The sequence below is a fragment of the Bubalus kerabau genome, chromosome 1 (genome assembly GCF_029407905.1).
Source record: "Bubalus kerabau isolate K-KA32 ecotype Philippines breed swamp buffalo chromosome 1, PCC_UOA_SB_1v2, whole genome shotgun sequence".
Lineage (NCBI taxonomy): Eukaryota > Metazoa > Chordata > Mammalia > Artiodactyla > Bovidae > Bubalus > Bubalus kerabau.
Window position 1 is genome coordinate 228,249,379 of NC_073624.1, and position 20,867 is coordinate 228,270,245.

At 37.1% G+C, this 20,867-nt stretch overlaps 1 protein-coding gene across 16 annotated transcripts in view; it reads left to right on the plus strand.

Moving 5' to 3' along the window:
- The window catches only part of SPINK5 (serine peptidase inhibitor Kazal type 5), a 268,353-nt gene extending 255,591 nt beyond the window's left edge, over nucleotides 1-12,762 (plus strand). For 11 of the 16 annotated variants that reach the window (XM_055557706.1, XM_055557682.1, XM_055557758.1 and 8 more), the window contains 3 exons: nucleotides 4,217-4,347; nucleotides 6,449-6,527; nucleotides 12,445-12,759. In XM_055557706.1, coding sequence (XP_055413681.1) covers nucleotides 4,217-4,347; nucleotides 6,449-6,527; nucleotides 12,445-12,453 — 219 coding nt within the window. In that variant the 3' untranslated portion in view covers nucleotides 12,454-12,759. Of the gene's footprint in view, nucleotides 1-4,216; nucleotides 4,348-6,448; nucleotides 6,528-12,444 lie in introns of all 16 variants that reach the window. The other 5 variants (XM_055557751.1, XM_055557713.1, XM_055557744.1 and 2 more) reach the window with 3 other exon arrangements.
- Nucleotides 12,763-20,867: the final 8,105 nt, after the last annotated feature.

Below are 20,867 nucleotides of genomic sequence, written 5' to 3' on the forward strand. Positions count from 1 at the left end.
GTCTCTATGCGATTGGCTTTATTGTACAGTATTTGTCTTTCTTTGTCTGACTTATTTAACTTAGCATAGAATCCTTGGGGTTCATCCAAGTTGTCATTAAAGGAAGGATTTTCTTCTTTCTCATGTCTGAATAATATCCTATTGTTTCTATGTGTGTTTGTGTGTGTGTATCTTGGCTATCATCATAAAATCTGTTATTTAACATTTTACTGCAGTATAATAGTCAAAGAAAAAGTGTACCTATCATAAGTATATAACTAAATATTACAAAGTGATCACATCTGTGATATTGACACGTAGGTCAAGAAATAATGTATTACCAGCAGACCAGAAATCCCATCGTGCTTATTCCTGTGTAACCTGGTTTTGAGCTGAGCTTTCTCTTGGAGAAGAGAACAACATTCTTTATTCAGTTTGTCATTTAGCCATCATTTATGCATGCTACAAATAATTATTGAGCACTTGTTATTTTCCAAGCTTTACCATGTGTATGATTAAAACGGTGGTGCTGGTGGTTTAGTTGCTAAGTTGTGTCCCACTCTTTTGCAACCCATGGACTGTAGCCCGCCAGGCTCTTCTGTCTATGCAATTTCCCAGGAAGAAATACTAGAGGGGGTAGCCATTTCCTTCTCTAGAGGATGTTCCTGACCCAGGGATTGAACCTGAGGCTCCTGCACTGGCAGGCAGATTCTTCACCACTGCGCCACCAGAGAAGCCTTATGAGAACAATAGCCGTAAACAAAATAGATAAAACTCTCTACAATAGATCACAGGCGATGTGACTCAATAGAAAAATGACATAGTAAATGCTGAGATACAATTTTAACTATCTTGTACAGAAAAGATCTCCCTGAGAAGGTGCCATTTGCACCTCCTAGGGACATTAATTCCATACATGTAAGTGAGGGAAGAACATTCCAGGAAGAGGAACAGCAAAGCCTTGAGACAGGGCTTACAGTACAGCAAGAAGCCCAGTACAGCTGACACAGAGTGACCTCAGTGAGAGTTATACAGGAAGATATCATTCCAATAACAGGAGGCCTGTTATGTAAGGTTGTGTAGACCATTTTAAGGATGTTGTCTACTAGTCTGAATGAAGGTTTTGAAAAGAGGAGTAACATGATCTATGTTTTAAAAGGATACTGCACCTGCTGTATTGAAAATACACTGCAGGAAGGCAAGAGCAAAAGCTGGACAGCTAGTTAGCCACAGCACTAACCAGACAGGCTGGTTTATGGTGGTGGTAGTGGAGGTCATAAGAAGTAGCTGAATCCTAGGTCTATTTTGAAGGTGGATAATTTGTTCAGAGTTGATGTACTATGTAAGAAAAAAAGGCATAATTCTGCTTGTTGCTTCTTTATCACCCTTTATTTTGGTAGTTTTCAACCTTGGAGTGGCAGATACCTGAAAAATATTAAGGATATACTTGGTTCAGTCCTACCTTTGCCAGTGACTTACAGAAGGTGCTTGTTTAAACTCTCCCTGAATATCTCTATTGACATGGAATTCACCTCCATCTAAAGCAGTCCCTTTAGATGTTTGAATTATTTTAGAATACAAATTAGTAAATACTTCTTTACACCTCTGAAATGATTATCAATAGATATGCTGCTACTGCTAAGTCGCTTCAGTCGTGTCTGACTCTGTGCGACCCCAGAGACAGCAGCCCACCAGGCTCTGCCATCCCTGGGATTCTCCAGGCAAAAACTATACTACTATTAAATATCTACTCAGTGTCTGTTTCAGAAATTAGTTTTCAAGGAATTTATTAAGTTGTCAAATTTATTGACATTCAGTTATTCATAACATTTTCACATTATCCTTTTAATATCTATATATATGGCACCACTTTTTAATATTGGTAATCCGTGTTTCTTGACTTTTGTCAATTTTGCAAATAGTTTATCAATTTATTAATCTTTTCAAACAACCATTTGGCCTTCTGTTTTCTATTTCATAAATTTATTCATTTTCTTCTATTTTCTTTGAGCTTATTTTGCCTATTATTTGCTAGCTTCTTGAAATGGAGGTTTAAATTGATTTTAAGATTTTTTCTATTTATATATCTACCTAAAACTTTCCTTCAAATCACTGAATTAACTACTGAGTATTTTTTATTTTCATTATTATTCAGTTCAAAACATTTCTGTATTCCATTATGACTACTTTAGTCATGATTTATTTAGCAGTATGTTGCATAACTTCTAAATACCTAGTAGCTTCATAGCTATCATATATATTACTAATATTATTTCACTGTGATCCTAAAACTTGCATTTTATGACTTCAGTTTTCAAATTTATCAATACTGGCTTAATGGCCCAGAATGTGGTCTATTTGGGCAACAATTTCATGTCTACTTAAGAAGAATGTGTAGTCTGCAGTTGTTGGATATAGAGATCTACAAATATCATTGAGGTCAAGCTGATTATATTGTTTTTCAAATACATATTTTTATATTTGTGTCTGTGGTATTAATTACAAAAAGAAGTGTTAAATATAAACATAAAGTTTGATAAATTTGCCTTTTTCTCCTTTCAGCTAATTTTGCCTCATGGGGCTAGTGCACTGGGACGACCCAGAGGGATGATATGGGGAGGAAGGAGGGAGGAGGGTTCAGGATGGGGAACACATGTATACCTGTGGCGGATTCATTTTGATATTTGGCAAAACTAATACAATTTTGTAAAGTTTAAAAATAAAATAAAATCAAAACTAAAAAAAAAAAAGACTCTACTGTAGGTACATAAATGTTTGAGATTGTTAATTATGGAATCTATTATTTTATAATTAGAAATCCTCTTCTTTATCTCTGACATTAGTTCTTATCCTAAATTCTACTTTGTGTGATATTAATATAGATATATCACCTTTTGTGTGATGAGTGTTTGTACATATCTATTTTCCATCCTTTCATGTTCACCCTATTAGTTGAAATATAAAGATATAAAGTATACTTCTTTTAAATATTATAAGTTGAGTCATTTTGTTTCTCCAGACTAAGAGTCTCTGTTCTTTATCTGGAGTAGTTAGTCCTGCTGATACTTAATGTAATTTTTGACACCACTGACTTTGTCTTCCATAATCCTATTTTTAAAATTTCTGTGTTTTTTCCTTTTTCCTGCTTCTTTTAAGATTAATAAATTTATTATCATCATGAAACTCACAATTCCAAAAAACTACTAAGAACAAATATGTTCCTTTTTCTACATGAAAAATTTATGTATTTTTTACCTTAGGAAACTAACAACTATATACTGAGCACTTAGTATGTGCCAAACACTGTATTATGTATGCATATAAGTGCATTATCTGATTTGATTCCCTAAAACAACAATATGAAGCAAGAGCTATTATTATTCATGTTTTTCAGATGAGAAGCTAAGGCTCAAAGAAGTCAAGTAAATCACTCACTCTAGTTAGTGGCAGAGCTGGAACTCAAAACTCCATGTGATTACCTAGCATTTATTTTGAGTCTTTCCTTTCTAGATTGTATATAACCAATGTCTTCATTGGTTATATAGGACAAAAAAAAATATATAAGGACAAAAATAAAAAAGATATTATTCTCTGTATGGGAGTTTTCTCCCATACCTCAGTTTATCTGTGCCTAGGTGGCTTGGATGGTAAAGAATCCACCTGCAATGCAGGAAACCCGGAGACCTGGGATCTACCCCTGGGTTGGGAAGATTTCCCTGGAGGAGGGCATGGCAACCCACTCCAATATTCTTGCCTGGAGAATCCCCATGGACAGAGGAGCCTGGCGGGCTACAGTCCAGGAGGTTGCAAAGAGTCAGACATGACTGAGTGACTAAGCACAGCACTGCTGCTGCTGCTAAGTCGCTTCAGTCGTGTCCGACTCTGTGACCCCATAGACAGCAGCCCACCAGGCTCCTCCGTCCATGGGATTTTCCAGGCAAGAGTACTGGAGTGGGATGCCATGCCTTCTCCAAAGCACGGCACTATCTGGTAGGATGTCTGCTTTCTAATTGCTTTGTTCTTCCTTGTGTCTTGGTTTGGCTACTTCCTTAATAAAAAAGAAACTAAATCCAGGTTACCTAACAGTGATGGGAAATGAATATATGAGTTTGTATAACCTATGTTACACTTCCTTTACTGTTTAGTCACACATTATTGAGGAAATCAAGAGGTTTTCACCAAGTCCGTATCTCTTAAGTGCCATTGAGCAAATCTACTTTATGTTTTGTTTGTTCAGAATTCTGAGATGTGCAAACACTACCGAATATTACCCAGGATGGGTTACCTTTGTCCAAAGAATTTACAGCCTGTCTGTGGTGATGACGGCCAGACATACAACAATCCCTGCATGCTCTGCCATGAAAATCTGTACGTATACGAGTCCATCTTCTAGTGTAGAGGTTCTTGAAGACAGTGTTGACCCACAGTAGAGTACTGACATGAATGCAAGATACTGCAACTCATCGTAGAAGTTTAAAATTCAGATGTGAATGATCCTGTTCATGCATCAAATAGAGAATATCTATGGGTATGCCTTTAATAAAATTGTTCATATGCTTTACTGAGTGGAAGAGAAAGGGAAAAGTGGTGGGGTTACAATGTAATTAGAGAAAATCTCTCTAAGCCCATGTTCACTCATGGGAGTGTGAACATCATCTATACTTTGTGTAAAGAGAAAAAAGTTGAGAATCATTGCTGTACAGAGTCAGCCCAGGCGCTAATCTCTAATCACCTTATGACTAGCTTCTAGTCACAGATTCCCTTCATTCTCTACCTGTTTCCAGCCTTCATTTCACCAGCTTTAAATAAGGGCATGGTGGCAAATCTTGCCTTTTCTACCACATCCCACCTCAGGAACATGCAGTCCCTGAATGTTCATCCTGTCCTTCTTAGAACACTATAAACAAGGCCCAGAATATGAAGATGGGCCTGATATCCTCCTTTTCAATTCTGGAAAGATATTTGAATTTACATTTATTTCTTTAAAATCAACTAATTCACAAAAGAAAAAAAAAACATTCTACAGTTCATATATGTAGACTAAAATTTGAATATGAGTGTTTTATGTGTTATATCTGTAAGTAAGACACTTTAATATTCTCAGTTTCACTGACCTCACTACTTACTATAGAGTGGTATTATTTTCATTGTACAGAAGGTTAATCTGAGGCTCAGAGAGTCCAGGTAATCTGTTTAAAATGACAACGCTTTGGAAATAGAACGGACCGGATTGTAACCTTGTTGATTTGGGTTTAAATACAGTTTGCTTTTCTGTCTACTACAATACTGTTATATCAAAGGTAAACAAAAGGAGATCAAAGATTTCTTTGATAATATGGAGAAAGTTACCTCTTTCTACAAAAGAAAAAAATGATGAAACATTAAAAATCTGTATGCATAATATCTGTGGGCACATAAATCTCTTGAAGTCCATCTATGGATATTACACAGTTTTAATAACTAAGGAATCTTAATTCTTAAATGTCTTAAACATTTAAGAAATGAATAAAACCATTCATGAATCTGTTACAATATGTGTCTTATTCTCTCCCAGAAATCCTTCAATTTCTCTTTACTGTAAATACCAGGCCCTAAATTATCCAAGCAATGCTCTGCAAACATTCCATTAACTGTTTAAACCTGTAATAAGTTATACTTTATTCAAAGGAACTTTAGAAATTACAGAAATGCCCATGATCAAAATACTGATAAAGGATGTCTCAAGATGGATTGTTTAGCCAAAGAACTGAGAACACATGTTATAAAGAGAAGATTTAGGCTGTCCCAGGCAAGATGGAACATTACTGGTTTCTGAGGTCTTAGAAGAAGCTAGAGGGAAGAAATTTCAATTTTTGCAATGTTCAAAGACTAGATGAACTGTCCTGATAGACAGTTAGTCTTCTATCACCAAAGCAGACAAGTAGATGTTTCCTATATAATATTTCTTATGAGAAAGGCATTAAAATTCATATATCTTAAGATTCTTTCCAAGTATAAAATTCGCGATGACCATATAGTTATGTTTTATAACATATATACATAATTTATATATATTTATGTAAAACTTATTTTGTAAAATGTGTCCTATTTTATAATCCCAAAGTCACATTATAGATATCAAATAAAGTCAAATTCCTCTCTGGGATCCAGTTTTATCATCTATAAAATAATGGCTTTTGTGTTATATGATGTTTATTTCTAACATTGAACAATTCCATGAGTATATAGTATATAGGAGAATGAAATATGATGAAATAGATCCAGGCCTGGGGCATAAATCTGGAGCTAAATCAGAAGAGGGAGAATAAACCTGAATGATGCCTACTAGGAAATGGATACCAGTTCCTACCCCTGATTTCAGTTTTGATTTGATGCCCAAATGTCATTCATATTGATGCTTGGTTGTATTTTGTTTTGTTTTCATTATAACTGAGTTTTCCCAGCTTTGAAACTTCCTGTTCTGTTTTAGAATACGCCAAACGAATACACACATACGCAGTAAAGGAAGGTGTGAGGAGAAGAGCATCAAAGAAACAACACCTCTTGACGTAAGTACTCTGGCATTCAGAATCACAGTCTTAGAACCAGGTGGTTCAGCTGCTGTTCTCTTGTATTAAGTGATGAATGTTTCTCTGGCCAGGGAGATGATAGTAAGTCACATAACCCCAGAATTATCTTCATTGTGAAGATAATTAATTACTGAAATGTGTGGGATTTTAAATATAGTAGTTAACATTTCTAAATGTTTATAGTTTACTGGGATTGATAACAGACTGTTTATGAGCAATGTACATAATGCCACCAATACTTCTTTAGAGTAGCTTTTATTTTCTGTGAACTATGATACAGAGGCCAAGAGAGGTCAGACAGGGATAGAAGCAGACTTAAACTTTCTATACTTGTACTTTGCATTAAACTGTTCCCCAACATGAAAAATTGACCTTTTCATTTAAGTCCCTATAAGGAAGTTTCTGGAATCAACTTTGGAATCTTCTGGAATCAAGATTGCCAGGAGAAATATCAATAACCTCAGATATGCAGATGACACCACCCTTATGGCAGAAAGCGAAGAGGAACTGAAGAGCCTCTTGATGAAAGTGAAAGAGTAAAGTGAAAAATCTGGTTTGAAACTCAACATTCAGAAAATTAAGATCATGGCATCTGGTCCCATCACTTCATGGCAAATAGATGGGGAAACAATGGAAACAGTGACAACCTTTATTTTCTTGGGCTCCAAAATCACTGCAGATGGTGACTGTAGCCATGAAATTAAAAGACCCTTGCTCCTTGGAAGAAAAGCTATGACCAACCTAGATAGTATATTAAAAAGCAGAGACATTACTTTGTTAGCAAAGGTCCATCTAGTCAAAGCTATGGTTTTTCCAGTAGTCATGTATAGATGTCAGAGTTGGACCATAAAGAAAAGTGAGCACAGAAGAATTGATACTTTCAAACTGTGGTGCTGGAGAAGATGCTTGAGAGTCCCTTGGACTGCAAGGAGATCCAACCAGTCCATTCTAAAGGAAGTCAATCCTGAATATTCATTGGAAAGACTGATGCTGAAGCTGAAACTCCAGGGCTTTGGCCACCTGATGTGAAGAACTGACTCATTTGAAAAGACTCTGATGCTGGGAAAGATTGAAAGCAGAAGGAGAAGAGGATGAGATGGTTGGATGGCACCATCGACTCGATGGAAATGAGTTTGAGCAAGCTCTGGGTGTTGGTGATGGACAGGGAAGCCTGGTGTGCTGCAGTCCATGGGGTCGCAAAGAGTTAGACATGACTAAGCGACTGAACTGAAGGATGTTTTGACACACCCTACGGTAATCTCACCTTATTTGAGGTTTTGTTTTCCATAGTTTTAGTTACCCAAAGTTCACAAATACTAAATGGGAAACACCAAAAATAAATAATTCATAAGTTTTAAATCATTTGCTGTTCTGAGTAGCATGATGAAATCCTGCACTGTCCTGCTCCATCTCACCCAGGAGGTAAATCACCCTTTGTCCAGCACATCCCATCTCCTAGTCACTTAGTAGCTATCTAGGTTATCAGATCAACTCTTGTGATATTACCATCTTTTGTTCCAGAGACCCTTATTTTGCTAAATAATGCCCCTTAGAGTGCAAGGGTAGTGACACTGGCAATTTGTATATGCCAAAGAGAAGCCAAAAAGTTCCTTATGTGCAAAGTGGAAGTTCTCAACATTAAGGAAAGAAAAAAATCACGTGCTGAGGTTGCTCAGGTCTTTTGTAAAAATGAATCTTCTATCCATGAAATTGTGAAGAAGGAGAAAGAAATTTATTTTAGTTTTTCTGCTTCATCTCAAATGGCAAAAGTTAAAGACACATTATGTGATAAGTGCTTAGTTAAGATGGAAAAGGCATTATATTTATTGGATGGAAGACATGAACAGCAAATGAGTTCTGACTGGTGACAAGGTGTTTGGCCAAAAAGCATTAAGACTATAATGAGATTTCAGCAAGGAATCCCCTGAAATTAGTGACACCAAGCCATTTACTATAAGTAAAGTATGGTTACACAGATTCAGGAATAGGTCTGGACTGAAAAATATAAAAATGAGTGGAGTGGATGCATCTGCCATGAAGAAGCTGCTGCCACATTTCTAGCAGAGTTGAAAGGTTGGTTAAAGAGAAAGACTATCCTTCAAAGCACGTCTTCAATTACAATGAGACTGGGCTCCTCTGAAAGAAGATATCCAATAGAACCTGCATTTGCAGAAGCACAAAGGAAACACCAAGTAATAAAAGCAGGGAAGGACAGATTAACTCTGCTACTACATAGTAATGCCACAGGGGATTAAGGCCGGCAAAGTGTGAAGAGCAAATAACCCACCTGCTCTGAAGAACAAATATTAACTTCCCATGTTCTGGTAACAAAATCAGAAAGCGTGGGGGACAGTCATCTTATTTATGGAATAGTACCACCAGTGCTCCATCCCAGAAGTGAAAAATATTTGGAAGAGGAAAGTTTGGGATTTAAAGTACTACTAATAAAAGACAATGGCCTTAGACCTCCTGAATCTATCTGCTATGAAAATAAAAACACTGAGGTTGTATTTTTGCCTCTAAATACAATCTCATTGCTTCAGTCCCTTGATCAGAGCATTGTTCAATTTGTCAAAGTCACATACACCTGTCTGGTGTTTAATTACATTTGATCAGCAATTGATGCGACGCTCATTTGGACAAAAAACACTGCTGGAAATAATTCACTATTGCTGACACAGTAACATTCCTCAAAGCCACAATGGATAAATTAGAACGAGAAAGTGTAAATGCTTGCTGGAAAAATGAATGGAATGAAGTTGTGAATGATTTTAAAGGCTTCCTGGGGATTGATGGAGAAGTTAGGAAATTCATTCACAGGACAAGACAAGTTGATGGAGAAGGATATTCTGACATGCTTGATGAAGTGGAAGAACATATTGAAGGCCATCGACAAGTATCCAAGAATGAGGAATTAGAAGAACTTATTGAGTCATCAACAGAGGGAGAGGAAGACAAAGAAGAAACTGAAGCAGAACCACCAATGTAAACGTTAGCAAAATTTGCCAGTATTTCAAGCTGCACAAACATTAAGGCAAAATTATGGAGTATAATGGTGGGCTGCTGTCTATGGGGTCGCACAGAGTCGGACACGACTGAAGCGACTTAGCAGCAGCAGCAGCAGCAAGGAGTATAATCCTTGAATGGAAGCCAGCATTAAAGTCACCCATATGATCACCAAAGGACTGCAACTTTTGCAGCAACACTTTGAGTTAGAAAGAGCAACAACTTCTAACTACAATATCCTTTCAAAAGTTTTACTCAAAAAAAACCTTTTGCTATCAAAGATTCCTAACCATGGATATCAGCTCCTGACATCCAGCCATGCACACCATCACAGTTTGATGATACAGGATCGCTTGAAGCAGATGATCCTCTGGCTGATGTATTCAGAAAGTCAGTGATAGCCTAATGCTATGTCACAAAACCTCCCTCTTTCACATCATCTCAATTACACAAGCACTGTATTGTATCATTACAGAAGGGGTGGGTACAGTGAAATAAGATATTTAGAGAGAGAGGGGGGGGACTACATTCACATAATGTTCTGTTTTAGATTTATTGTTGTTAATCTCTTACTATGCCTAACTTATAAATTAAACTTTATCATAGGTGTGTAGGCATAGGAAAAAACATATACGAGATTCAGTTTACACATAGTATATCTATGGTCTCAGGCATCCACTGAGGGTCTTGGAATGTATACCTCCGGGGTAAAGAGAACTACTGTATTGAGTTTTACATTGTCCCTGGTGATGGCATTTGAGTAATCTCCTCCTCAAGCAAGAGGATATTTGACTTGGGTAAAAATATTAGGAAGTTTCAAATAAGAGAAAAATTTTGTTACCAGATAAGTATAAGTTCAGAGTTTTGGTGTTTTTCACATATGAGACCTTTGGCAAATCACATAAATATGTAAACCAAAGTTCTCACTGGGTTACTGAAAATTTTTAGTAAATACTTTTAAGCATTTGGCAATAACACTTTGGCAATAATGGAATTAAAAACGATTCTACCACATTTGAGGATCTCAAGCAACACTAGATGAGACCATATTCAAAAGAACTACTCAGTAAGCACTGATATGGGAAAGTGGAAAAATAAAAGAGCTATAAGCTAGATGTTTCTGCTTTTACACTGGCAGCTGGAAGGCAGGGGACTGGAACGAAATGAGGAGACCTTTGCTGTTTCTTCTTCTGGGTTAAAAAAGTCATTTATCTACTCTGGGTCTTTACACATGTACAAAGAGAGGTTTTAAACTTTTACCCTAGTCCCTGTATGGTGTTTGCTATCTTACTACATATAAACTGTTAGTGGTTTGCTTCTCATTTTATTGCCACAATATACTGTCTCCCCATCTTACAAACACATCTGGTCACATATATCTCAAATCAGGAAGGTAAAAATAATCTTTCTGCAAGCCCTACAGACCACACCTTAGACCATGCCTTGCTGTAATCTCACATAGACAACTTGATGAAAACTACTTTATGGGGAATTTGCCATAAAATAATACTAAGATGTTTTTATTCAAATAATGACGTATCTTGCCAGAGATAAGATCAAAACATTTTGTAAATTCCTTCCTTTCATATGAGGGTGTTTTCTTTCCACTGGAGTTATATAATGGATATTACTTATGGTTTTATCTGATGGAACAAAGATCTTGGATACACCAAGGTGGCATGGGTGGGTCATGGTCCAGCATTGCTCTGATAACTATTATGGGTGTAAATCCCAGAGGTTGAAACTTATTGCCTGAACCTAGTTCATGAGTAGATGATTCTCTAAGAGAGTCTAGAATCCCAAGAATGAATAAAAGACCCGACAGTAACAACTTTCCTGGAAAAACAGACTGAAAACCCAATATTCTAAGAAATATTTTTCATTATATGGTAACTTCTAAGATTTATATAACTCTATAGAGAGTTCCCTGTGCTCTTTCCTTTTGCATCCTCGTAGTAGATCTGTATTTAGAGCAGGGATCGTTATCTTTCCCATTTTAAAGAAAATCAGCCTGGGAGAAATCCTGCCATTTACCACAAGTTCATTAGAATTAAGTTCTGGGTCCACTGCAGACCTGCCACCATCCTTTAGTTGTCAGGAGATTCTGAAAACCGAGGGCTCTAGAAAAGGCATTATCTGAACGAAATAAAGATTAGCTACACTGGAAGGAAATTCCTATATTAAGAAAAATATCGATACTATTTTGAGATGAAGAAATGACTATTCTCAATTCCATGACAAAGATTTTCAAGGATTCAAGACCATAAGTTGCCAACCCAAATCAAAGAAAGCCTGATGTGTTCAATGTGAGAACTAAAACGGAGGTTTGAGTTTGTAATAATAATGCTGCTAGTGTTCCAGGCAGTACCAGCAGACAAAATGCAGTTACCATTTTAAAACGTTTAAATGTTGACTTAATGTTTTAAATGTTGATTTTAAGAATATGCATGGATGAGTCAGGCACAAAGACAGCTACTTAAATGCTTATGGTCTAAAACTATAATAGTAAAGCATTAATTGTTAGAGGAATTAGACTTAAGTCCTGACCAAATGCGAGACCTTGGCAAGTCAGTGAACTTCTCTGAAGCTCAATTGCTTCCTTTTTGAAAAGATATGAATGACACTCTCCTTCTTTCATTATCATGAGGGTCACAAGTAATCAAGAGCAGAGGTCATTTTTGCATCCACCTCAATAGGTAAAATGTACTACTCTATAAATACTCATTGAATCAATTAAATAAAATGTGAAAGTGATTTGAAATCCTGTATTCTTGGCAGAATGCAGGAATCTACAGATTTCTTTGACTATGTTTCAATAATACATGTGTAGCCAGCATTTCTACAATGTCTTTGAGTTTCTAACATCTAACCTCTTCATCTTCTTGTCTAGGTCAAATGATGCAAAAGTTGGTAAAAGCCATGAGGGAAAATGTGTACCTCGATTCTGAATTACCTACCTTCACCATCTGTATATACAAAGAATTCTTCAGAGCTCATCTTATTTACTATAGAAAACAATACAGAACTGTTGGGGGAATGGACTCACTGACTTTCAGTCTATTCCATCTCTTCCCTCCTAGATTCTGTGATCTAAGGGCACAGAGACATCTTAACCAGTTTGTGCTGTGGAAGCCTTCTGATCACAATGCTGTCTATTCAACTGCTTGTTCAATAAAAGTAAACCCAGCAGAATGCCATTTCTGGGATTTTTTTGTCCCTGTCTGGATAATAGGAATTTTTTTTTTTTGAAGAAAATTAACTATACCCTTTTTTTTCTTTAATCCTTTTCTCAAATTCTAGTTGCTCTCAGAGTTCAGAAGAAATGTCTAGCAGAGAGGTGACGAGGTAAGGGCTCCTAGGCTATGACTCAACCTCAACTTCACTGTTACCTTACCAGCTCCTCTATCTAGCTTCTTTATTTCCATGGATAGCATAACTATCTCAGTTACTTGGGTCTCATCCAATGACACAAACTAGTAATTTCTCATAGTAATCATGCAAGGAGATCCAACCATGCAAGAAGATTCATCCTAAAGGAGATCAGTCCTGGGTGTTCTTTGGAAGGACTGATGTTGAAGCTGAAACTCCAGTACTTTGGCCACCTCATGCGAAGAGTTGACTCATTGGAAAAGACTGTGATGCTGGGAGGGATTGGGGGCAGGAGGAGAAGGGGACAACAGAGGATGAGATGGCTGGATAGCATCACCAACTCGATGGACGTGGGTTTGAGTGAACTCCAGGAGTTGGTGATGGACAGGGAGGCCTGGCGTGCTGCAATTCATGGGGTTGCAAAGAGTTGGACACAACTGAGCGACTGAACTGAACTGAACTGAACTGAATCATGCTACCTCTTGATAATTTCCTGTATCAGAGCCTTGAACCCATACATAGTCTGGGGGAAGACTAATGCAACAAGAGTAACCAATGTATGCAAGTCTGAGCAGCACTGACTAGTAGAAATATAATAGTAGTTACATGTGTAATTTCAAATTTTCTAGTAGCTACAAAAGAAATGGGTAAAATAAATTTTAGGAATATATTTTATGTAGCCCAATATATCAAAACTATTATCATTTCAAAATACATACATAATATGATAATCATAATATCAATATAAACTTGTTGTTACTAAGTCTTTGATATTGGTGTGTATTTTAAACTTCCAGCACATTGAAATTTGGACCAGACACATTTCAAGTGCTCAAGAGCTACGTGTAGCTGGAAGCTACTAGTGACTTATAACACATGAGAAAACCACTAGAGAAAGTAAGCGCTGGACAGGAGTGGGACAGAACAATGTGTGAGCTCCTGCCTTAATGCTGAAACAGTCAAGCCCAGACTCTTGTTACAGCTTGCACCTAGTTCCCTCTCACCCTCAGACTCTGTTCCCATGCAGATTCTGGACTGATGCTGAACACACGATAGATGCAGGAAAGTAAAAGTGTGTGTCACTCAGTCGTATCCGACTCTGTGCGACCCCATGAACTGCAGCCTGCCAGGCTCCTCCATCCATCAGATTCTCCAGGCAAGAATATTGGAGTGGGTTGCCGTTCCCTTCTCCAGGGGATCTTCCTGATGCAAGGACTTGGGCTTCCCTGGTGGCTTAGATGGTAGATGGAGGAAGCTATGGGGAACCCATTGTGCTTCAAACTGTTCTTAGCTCTAGAACTATGCCAGGAATAGTTGGCTTATCTGGATTTGGGAAGTTAATTTTGTATTTATTATGCTGTCCTTTTTCTTTTAGATAAGTTGCCACTAAGCCAATTATAGCAAAATTTTGTGATCTTTGTCCTTTTTAACTAAAGTGAAGATAAATCATTCCCTAGGTGGTTTTTTTTTTTCCTATGATATCATTAAGAAAAAAGAAAGAAGGCTTACATATCATTTTTCAAGCATGAAAAACACAGAGGCATTTTAGGGGGAAAAAGTGAGAAAACACCATTGCTATTTTCTTTGGTAATTCCAGGATATACAGAATGGGTTTCGAGATTCTAGAACATATGAGATTGTATCTCTTTCCTGGTTATTTCTGAGGAATCCCAAAACACTATTTTCCTGACCAAGATATACAATTGTTTGAGAAATAGTTACTTTATTATATCATTATGAATATTTTATTGAGATAAAAATAGCAAATTCCTTGTACTGCTTTGATCATTATTATGATTATGGTCATAAGGTTACATGCACAAAAGACTATGTTATCGCACACTCAAGACTTAAGCAACCTTTGACAACCATATTGAGCACCAGGGAAAGAGTGTGGCTCAGGGATACTGTGAAGTGAAGGATAAGGTAGTCTAGAACTGGATGAGACACAGGAATAGAGAAATGCCTAAGGACCCAGTGAAAGACAAGGGTGAAGTAGGGATGCAGAGGTCAAGAAAGGAATGGGGACCAAGGAGGCTCAGGAATTGGGGTTAAGGATGTGAATGTGTGAAAGCTGTTTATTTTGGAGACACAACCTGGAGGCAAGCATAAAACGTCACCTGTGTCCAAACGGTCACAAGAAAATAGCGGCATTAAGTATTAAGTAAACTAATTTCTGGGTTGCTACTTGAATTATATCTTGATATCCATATGGGAGGCAAATGAAAACCAGACCCATCTCACTGAGGTTCCCCAAACCAGCCCTAAACTTCTAAACCGGGAAGTGACAACTGATCCTGAAATGGAACTAAAGAAAGCCAAACTATTTCTATTATCTCTTCCTGTCACTACCACAGACTGACGCATTTCTCTATAATTGATATTTCAGATTTAATTTGCAGAATGTGGGTTTTCAGAGAAGTATCACTGTCAAACTCCTTATCTTTCCTGTAAGGAACTCACCTGAAGTCTCCCCCTCTTTCTCTCAAGGCTTCAGAAACAAGTGCAGAGAGCACTTGTGTAGACTACAGGCCAACAAGCTTTTCCACTGAAGAGCCAGATAGACCTTGTGAGACATACAATCTCTGTCACAGCCACTCAATGCTGCTGTTGTAGAAATATATGAATTTACATTATGTAAGATCATATGGACAGCTGTGTTCCAATAAAACTGTATTTACAAAAACAGGTGGTGGGCCAAGTTTGACCTGTGGGCTGTAGCTCAGTAATGGTTAAGAATCGGTCTCTTTAGCTACATGTAAATCAATGACATTAGAAGGCTCCCTCATACCATACACAAAAATAAACTCACGATGGTTTAAAGACATAAATATAACACCATAAAATTCCTAGAGGAGAACACAGGCAAAACATTTTCTGACATAAATCACAGAAATATTTTCTTACATCAGTCTCCCAAGGAAAAGAAAGAAAAAATAAAACGGGACCTAACTAAACTTAAACGTTTTTGCACAGTGAAGGTAATATTAACAAAATAAAAAGACCACCCAGGGAACAAGAGAATATATCTGGATACATTGTGACGGACAAGGAATTTCCAAAATATACAAACATCTCATTAAAAAACAAACCCAATCAAAAGATGGGCAGAAGATCTAAGCAGACATTTTATCAAAGACACACAGATGGTCAACAGGCACAAGAAAAGATGTTCAACATCACTAATCATTCAGTTCAGTTCAGTTGCTCAGTTGTGTCCGACTCTTTGCAACCCCATGAATTGCAGCACGGCCAGGCCTCCTTGTCCATCAGGAAGGATGGACATTGCATTTCCGTCCAATGCAAATCAATATCAGGATGAATTATCACCTCACACTGACCAGAATGGCTATTACTGAAAAGCATACAAATAACAAATGTTGGCAAGGATATGGAGAAAAGGGAACTCCTGTACACTGTTGGTGGGAATGTAAACTGGCTCAACCACTATGAAGAAGAGTATGCAGGTTCCTTAAAAACTAAAAACAGAACTACCATATGATTCAGCAATCTCACTCCTTGGTATATGGCCAGAAAAGACAAAAATGCTAATTCAAAAAGATACATGCACCCTCAACGTTCACAGCTGCACTATTTATAATTGCCAAGACATAGAAGCAACCTAAGTATACATCACTAGATGATTGGTTTAAGAAGATGTGGTTTATATATATATATATATATATATACACACACACACACACACACAATGGAATATTACTCAGCCACAAAATGAATGAAATACTGCCATTTTCAAGCAACGTGAACAGACCTAGAGAATATCATACTAAGTAAAGTCAGACAAAGAAGTATTATATGATATCACTTATATGTGAGGTCTAAAAACAAATGTAAGTAAATCTACATACAAAGCAGAAACAGACTCACAGACATAGAAAAGAAAGTTATAATTACCAAAGGTGAAAGGAAGGGGTGGAGAGATAAATGAGGAATACGAGATTAACATATACGGACTACTGTACATAAGGGCTTTCCCAGGTGGCACAGTGGTAAAGAATCTGCCTGCCAGTGGAGGAGATGCAAGAGACAGGGTTTCAATCTCTGGGTTGGGAAGATCCCCTGCAGGAGGAAAATGGCAACCCACTCCAGTATTCTTGCCTGAAAATTTCCATGGACAAGAGGAGCCTGGGGGGCTACAGTCTACCACAAAGAGTCAGACATGACTGAGCAACTGAACTCACAGACACACACACTTTACATAAAATAGACAAGCAACAAGGATTTACTGTGTCTCAGGGCACTCTATTCGATGCCTTACAGTAACCTATAGTGAAAAATAACCTGAAAAATATATATCTATGTAGATAGATAACTAAGTCACTTTGCTATATACCCAAAACTAATGCGATATTGTAAATTAACTACATTTCTTTTTTTTTAAAAAAGAATCTCTTGTCCTTCTTTGTAAGTTATTAGTAGTTGTCTTCTCTTTGCTCCTTTCTATACATTTAAATACAAACCACACTTATTCGATGAAAATAATAATAAAAAGTAACAAATGTTGACATTTAAACATTTAATATGTGGCTAAAACTGAGACAAGCATATAATCAGACTAACATTTGTACCCCAATCCAACACTCTCTGTGGCCTTGCTGATTGACTTTGACCAAGGCCATTCTCGTATATAACATAGATTATGGTAAATGAAGTGAATGTACCCTCAAATTACACTCCCTGTGACCTTTACCAGTAATGGATAATACTTGTTTCCCTCATAGTAAAGAGCATAACAAGGCATCTTATTCTTTCCCTGGTACCATCCTGCCACAGAAATACCTTTTTCTTTGCAATATTGTAGTTAAAGCTCAATATAAATAATATGTAACCATAAGTCACTCTTCAAGCATGAAGGGAGGACAGAGAGAAAGACTTGGTCATCTGAAAATCAGTCATAGGGAAAAGAATCTAATAAAACATTAGTCATCCTTGAGGGACTTTTCACAAGACGGTAGTTCCTTGTGGATTATTTTGCGGGATGATGTGCTGTCTTCCTCCAGGCTCTTCTATACACTCTGTCCTATTACAGTCCTTGTAAATACCTTTCAAGCCTAAAGACAATTTACTTTTTAACTTTTTTTCTTTAATGAATTTTAGACCTTCTATCTTTTTAGTGGACTTTTTCAATGGCCTACCAGACGTGCTCGTCGCCATCCTTTACAGCCCTCTCTTTTAAAACAATCTTCCAATGACCTCTTTGAAACACAGATCTGCTTAATTCCCCAGTTTAATTTTTTTGTTTTGTTTTTTTGGAAAATTCCTACTAAGCAGCCAGGGTGCACTAAAACACAGTAAAACAAGACAAACCTGAAACCAAGGCAATGTATTTCCTACTCCCTTTTGTCCTCTATTCAGTTATCAATAAATTTATTAACTCTTTCGTTTAAGCCATCATCCTTTTATGACTGACTGTAACAACTCTATACATGATCTCCCTGCAGAGTACTGATCTGAAATCCAAATTTGGTAGTATTATGCATAAAACCTTTAAGTGATTTCTCTAGTCCCCAAGATGAATACCAAAGTCCCTCTGACATGCAAGGCCTCTGTCTACCTCTTTAGTCTCAGCTCTTATATTATCTTCTTTCCCTTCTACCCTTGAATAATTTCCTGAAATTTATTTATATATGTCCTCTCCTCCTAACATATCCTCTGTATTCACCTCTGGTCCTTCTCCCATTTTTTTCCTTCCATCTTATAAGGTTCATTCCTTTAAACTCTAGGATAAATTTATTCTCACCTCATTAAAGGTGCAGCTTTTTTCTACAAACCTTCCACAACTTCTTTCCCCTCTGAATGTGAATTAGTTATTCCTCTCTTATGCTCCCATAACCTCTTCTCCCTACACCCAGATTACCAGCTGTCTCATGTTTCCTAGTTGCTTATTTACAAGTCTGTCTCTCTCACTAGACTGTGACTGCTTTAAAAGAAGAAGAGATGGTTTAATATTCTTGCTTTTCTTTCTAGTTCATACATACTGTAATACTTAACTTGGAGCTATTACTTATTAAAGTTGTTGGGTAAAGCTATACTCGTTTAGAGTTTTTAAAGGAAATTTAGAACAGGCCTCTTAGTTACTGTCAATGCCTACAAGGACTTTTCAAAAACTGCTGGCAATGATGGTTGGAAACAAGCTAGTTAAATGAAAATATGAACTTATAAAATGTATCTCCTCTCTAGACAAAGGCTAGATTCATCAGGTATTTCTCAGAATATTAGAAAAGGCTATAGCTAAAGAGGGATGCAAAAGCAGTAGGAGCCCAGAAAAAAAAAAAAAAAAGCTATGAAGTATATTGTTATAATTAACCTTAATTTCAACTAATTAACTGCTCTTAATCAGCTAAATATATGATACATAGTGATAAAGAAAATCTCAATTATTTTATTTCAGGTTGATCAACTCCTAGATTGACAGAGCTAGAATAAAACTACCCCATGATTTATCCAGCATGTTTAATATATAGGAATCCTAAAGCCAAAAGAAAGGAAGTGATTTTCTGAGCTTACCCAGATGGGAGTAAATGAGGTATAAATTTAAGTAAATGGTTTTTAATTTCATGTCCCTTACACCACTCCCTCTGGCCTCATGAACCACAGTTTTACACTTCTCATGAAAATAACTAACCATCTGATTATGTTTTCAGACAAAAGGGTGGCGTTTATATCCAGTGATCCTAGAAAACTGTTTATTACCTACAGAAATGTCACTTCTGTTCATTTGTGGAATACTTCAATTCCAAATCTATGGGGTATGTGGCAGGAGAAAGTACACATGCAGATTTGTTAGCAAAGAGTAACAGAATTAACAACGAAAAGTAAATTCTAATGACAACACAAAAGAAGTCCTTGGAATAGTAATGAAACAGAAAACTGCCAGCTAGTATATTCTCATCTTGATTCTTTCTGCTCCTAAAATTTTAAGTGAGAAAAGTTGCCTAAACTCCACTGCAGAAGTCTCTAAAATGAGCTGTTGACAATTGTGCTTGCAAAGGATATTTGCTTAGGGCCCAGCCTCTGGTCGCAAGACGGGCATTGATGAATCAAGCAGGAAATGCCACATCCGTCTCTGCCCAGACGCTGTGCCAGGCACTCAGAAGATGTGTAGGCAGTTGGATAACCTCCAGTTATAATTGCCCCCTGAAGAATTTCTGGTAGAGCTCTTCCCCCCGCCCCCCATATTAGCACTTACCCCACTCCAGTACTCTTGCCTAGAAAATCCCATGGAAGGAGGAGCCTGGTAGGCTGCAGTCCATGGGGTCGCAAAGAGTCGGATACGACTGAGTGACTTCCCTTTCACTTTTCACTTTCATACATTGGAGAAGGAAATGGCAACCCACTCCAGTGTTCTTGCCTGGAGAATCCCAGGGATGGGGGAGCCTGGTGGGCTGCCATCTATGGGGTCGCACAGAGTCGGACACAACTGAAGCGACTTAGCAGTAGCAGCAGCAGAAGCACAAGATAAGACTCTAAAGAAGAATGGAATCGTGATACAGTCATTTTAATGCCAGTATGTCAAACAAGAAATAGTAACACAGCATCAACAACTCAAGCAGTAGTTAAAAGCTATTAACTAGTTTTCTTTGTATCTTTCCTTTACCATCAAGCACAAAGCTTGCAAAAAATGATATGAATTTTTGCCTTAGTAATTCCCTGGACAAAACTTGCAAAAAATGATATGAATTTTTGCCTTAGTAATTCCCTGGACAAAAACATAAAAACAGGTAAAATATTACTCCTAGTGTTGCAGCAAAAATAGAAATGGAGTTTTTCCTCTCCTGAGAACAAGGAAAGTAAAGGGAACAAAGAACAGACTAAAGAAGAAACATTAATGTACGTGAAAAAGTTAATAACACCTAGTTTTATTTATTTTTTTGTTATTTTATTTAAAAGAAAAAAATGATTTAGTAAAATGCTGCTTTATTT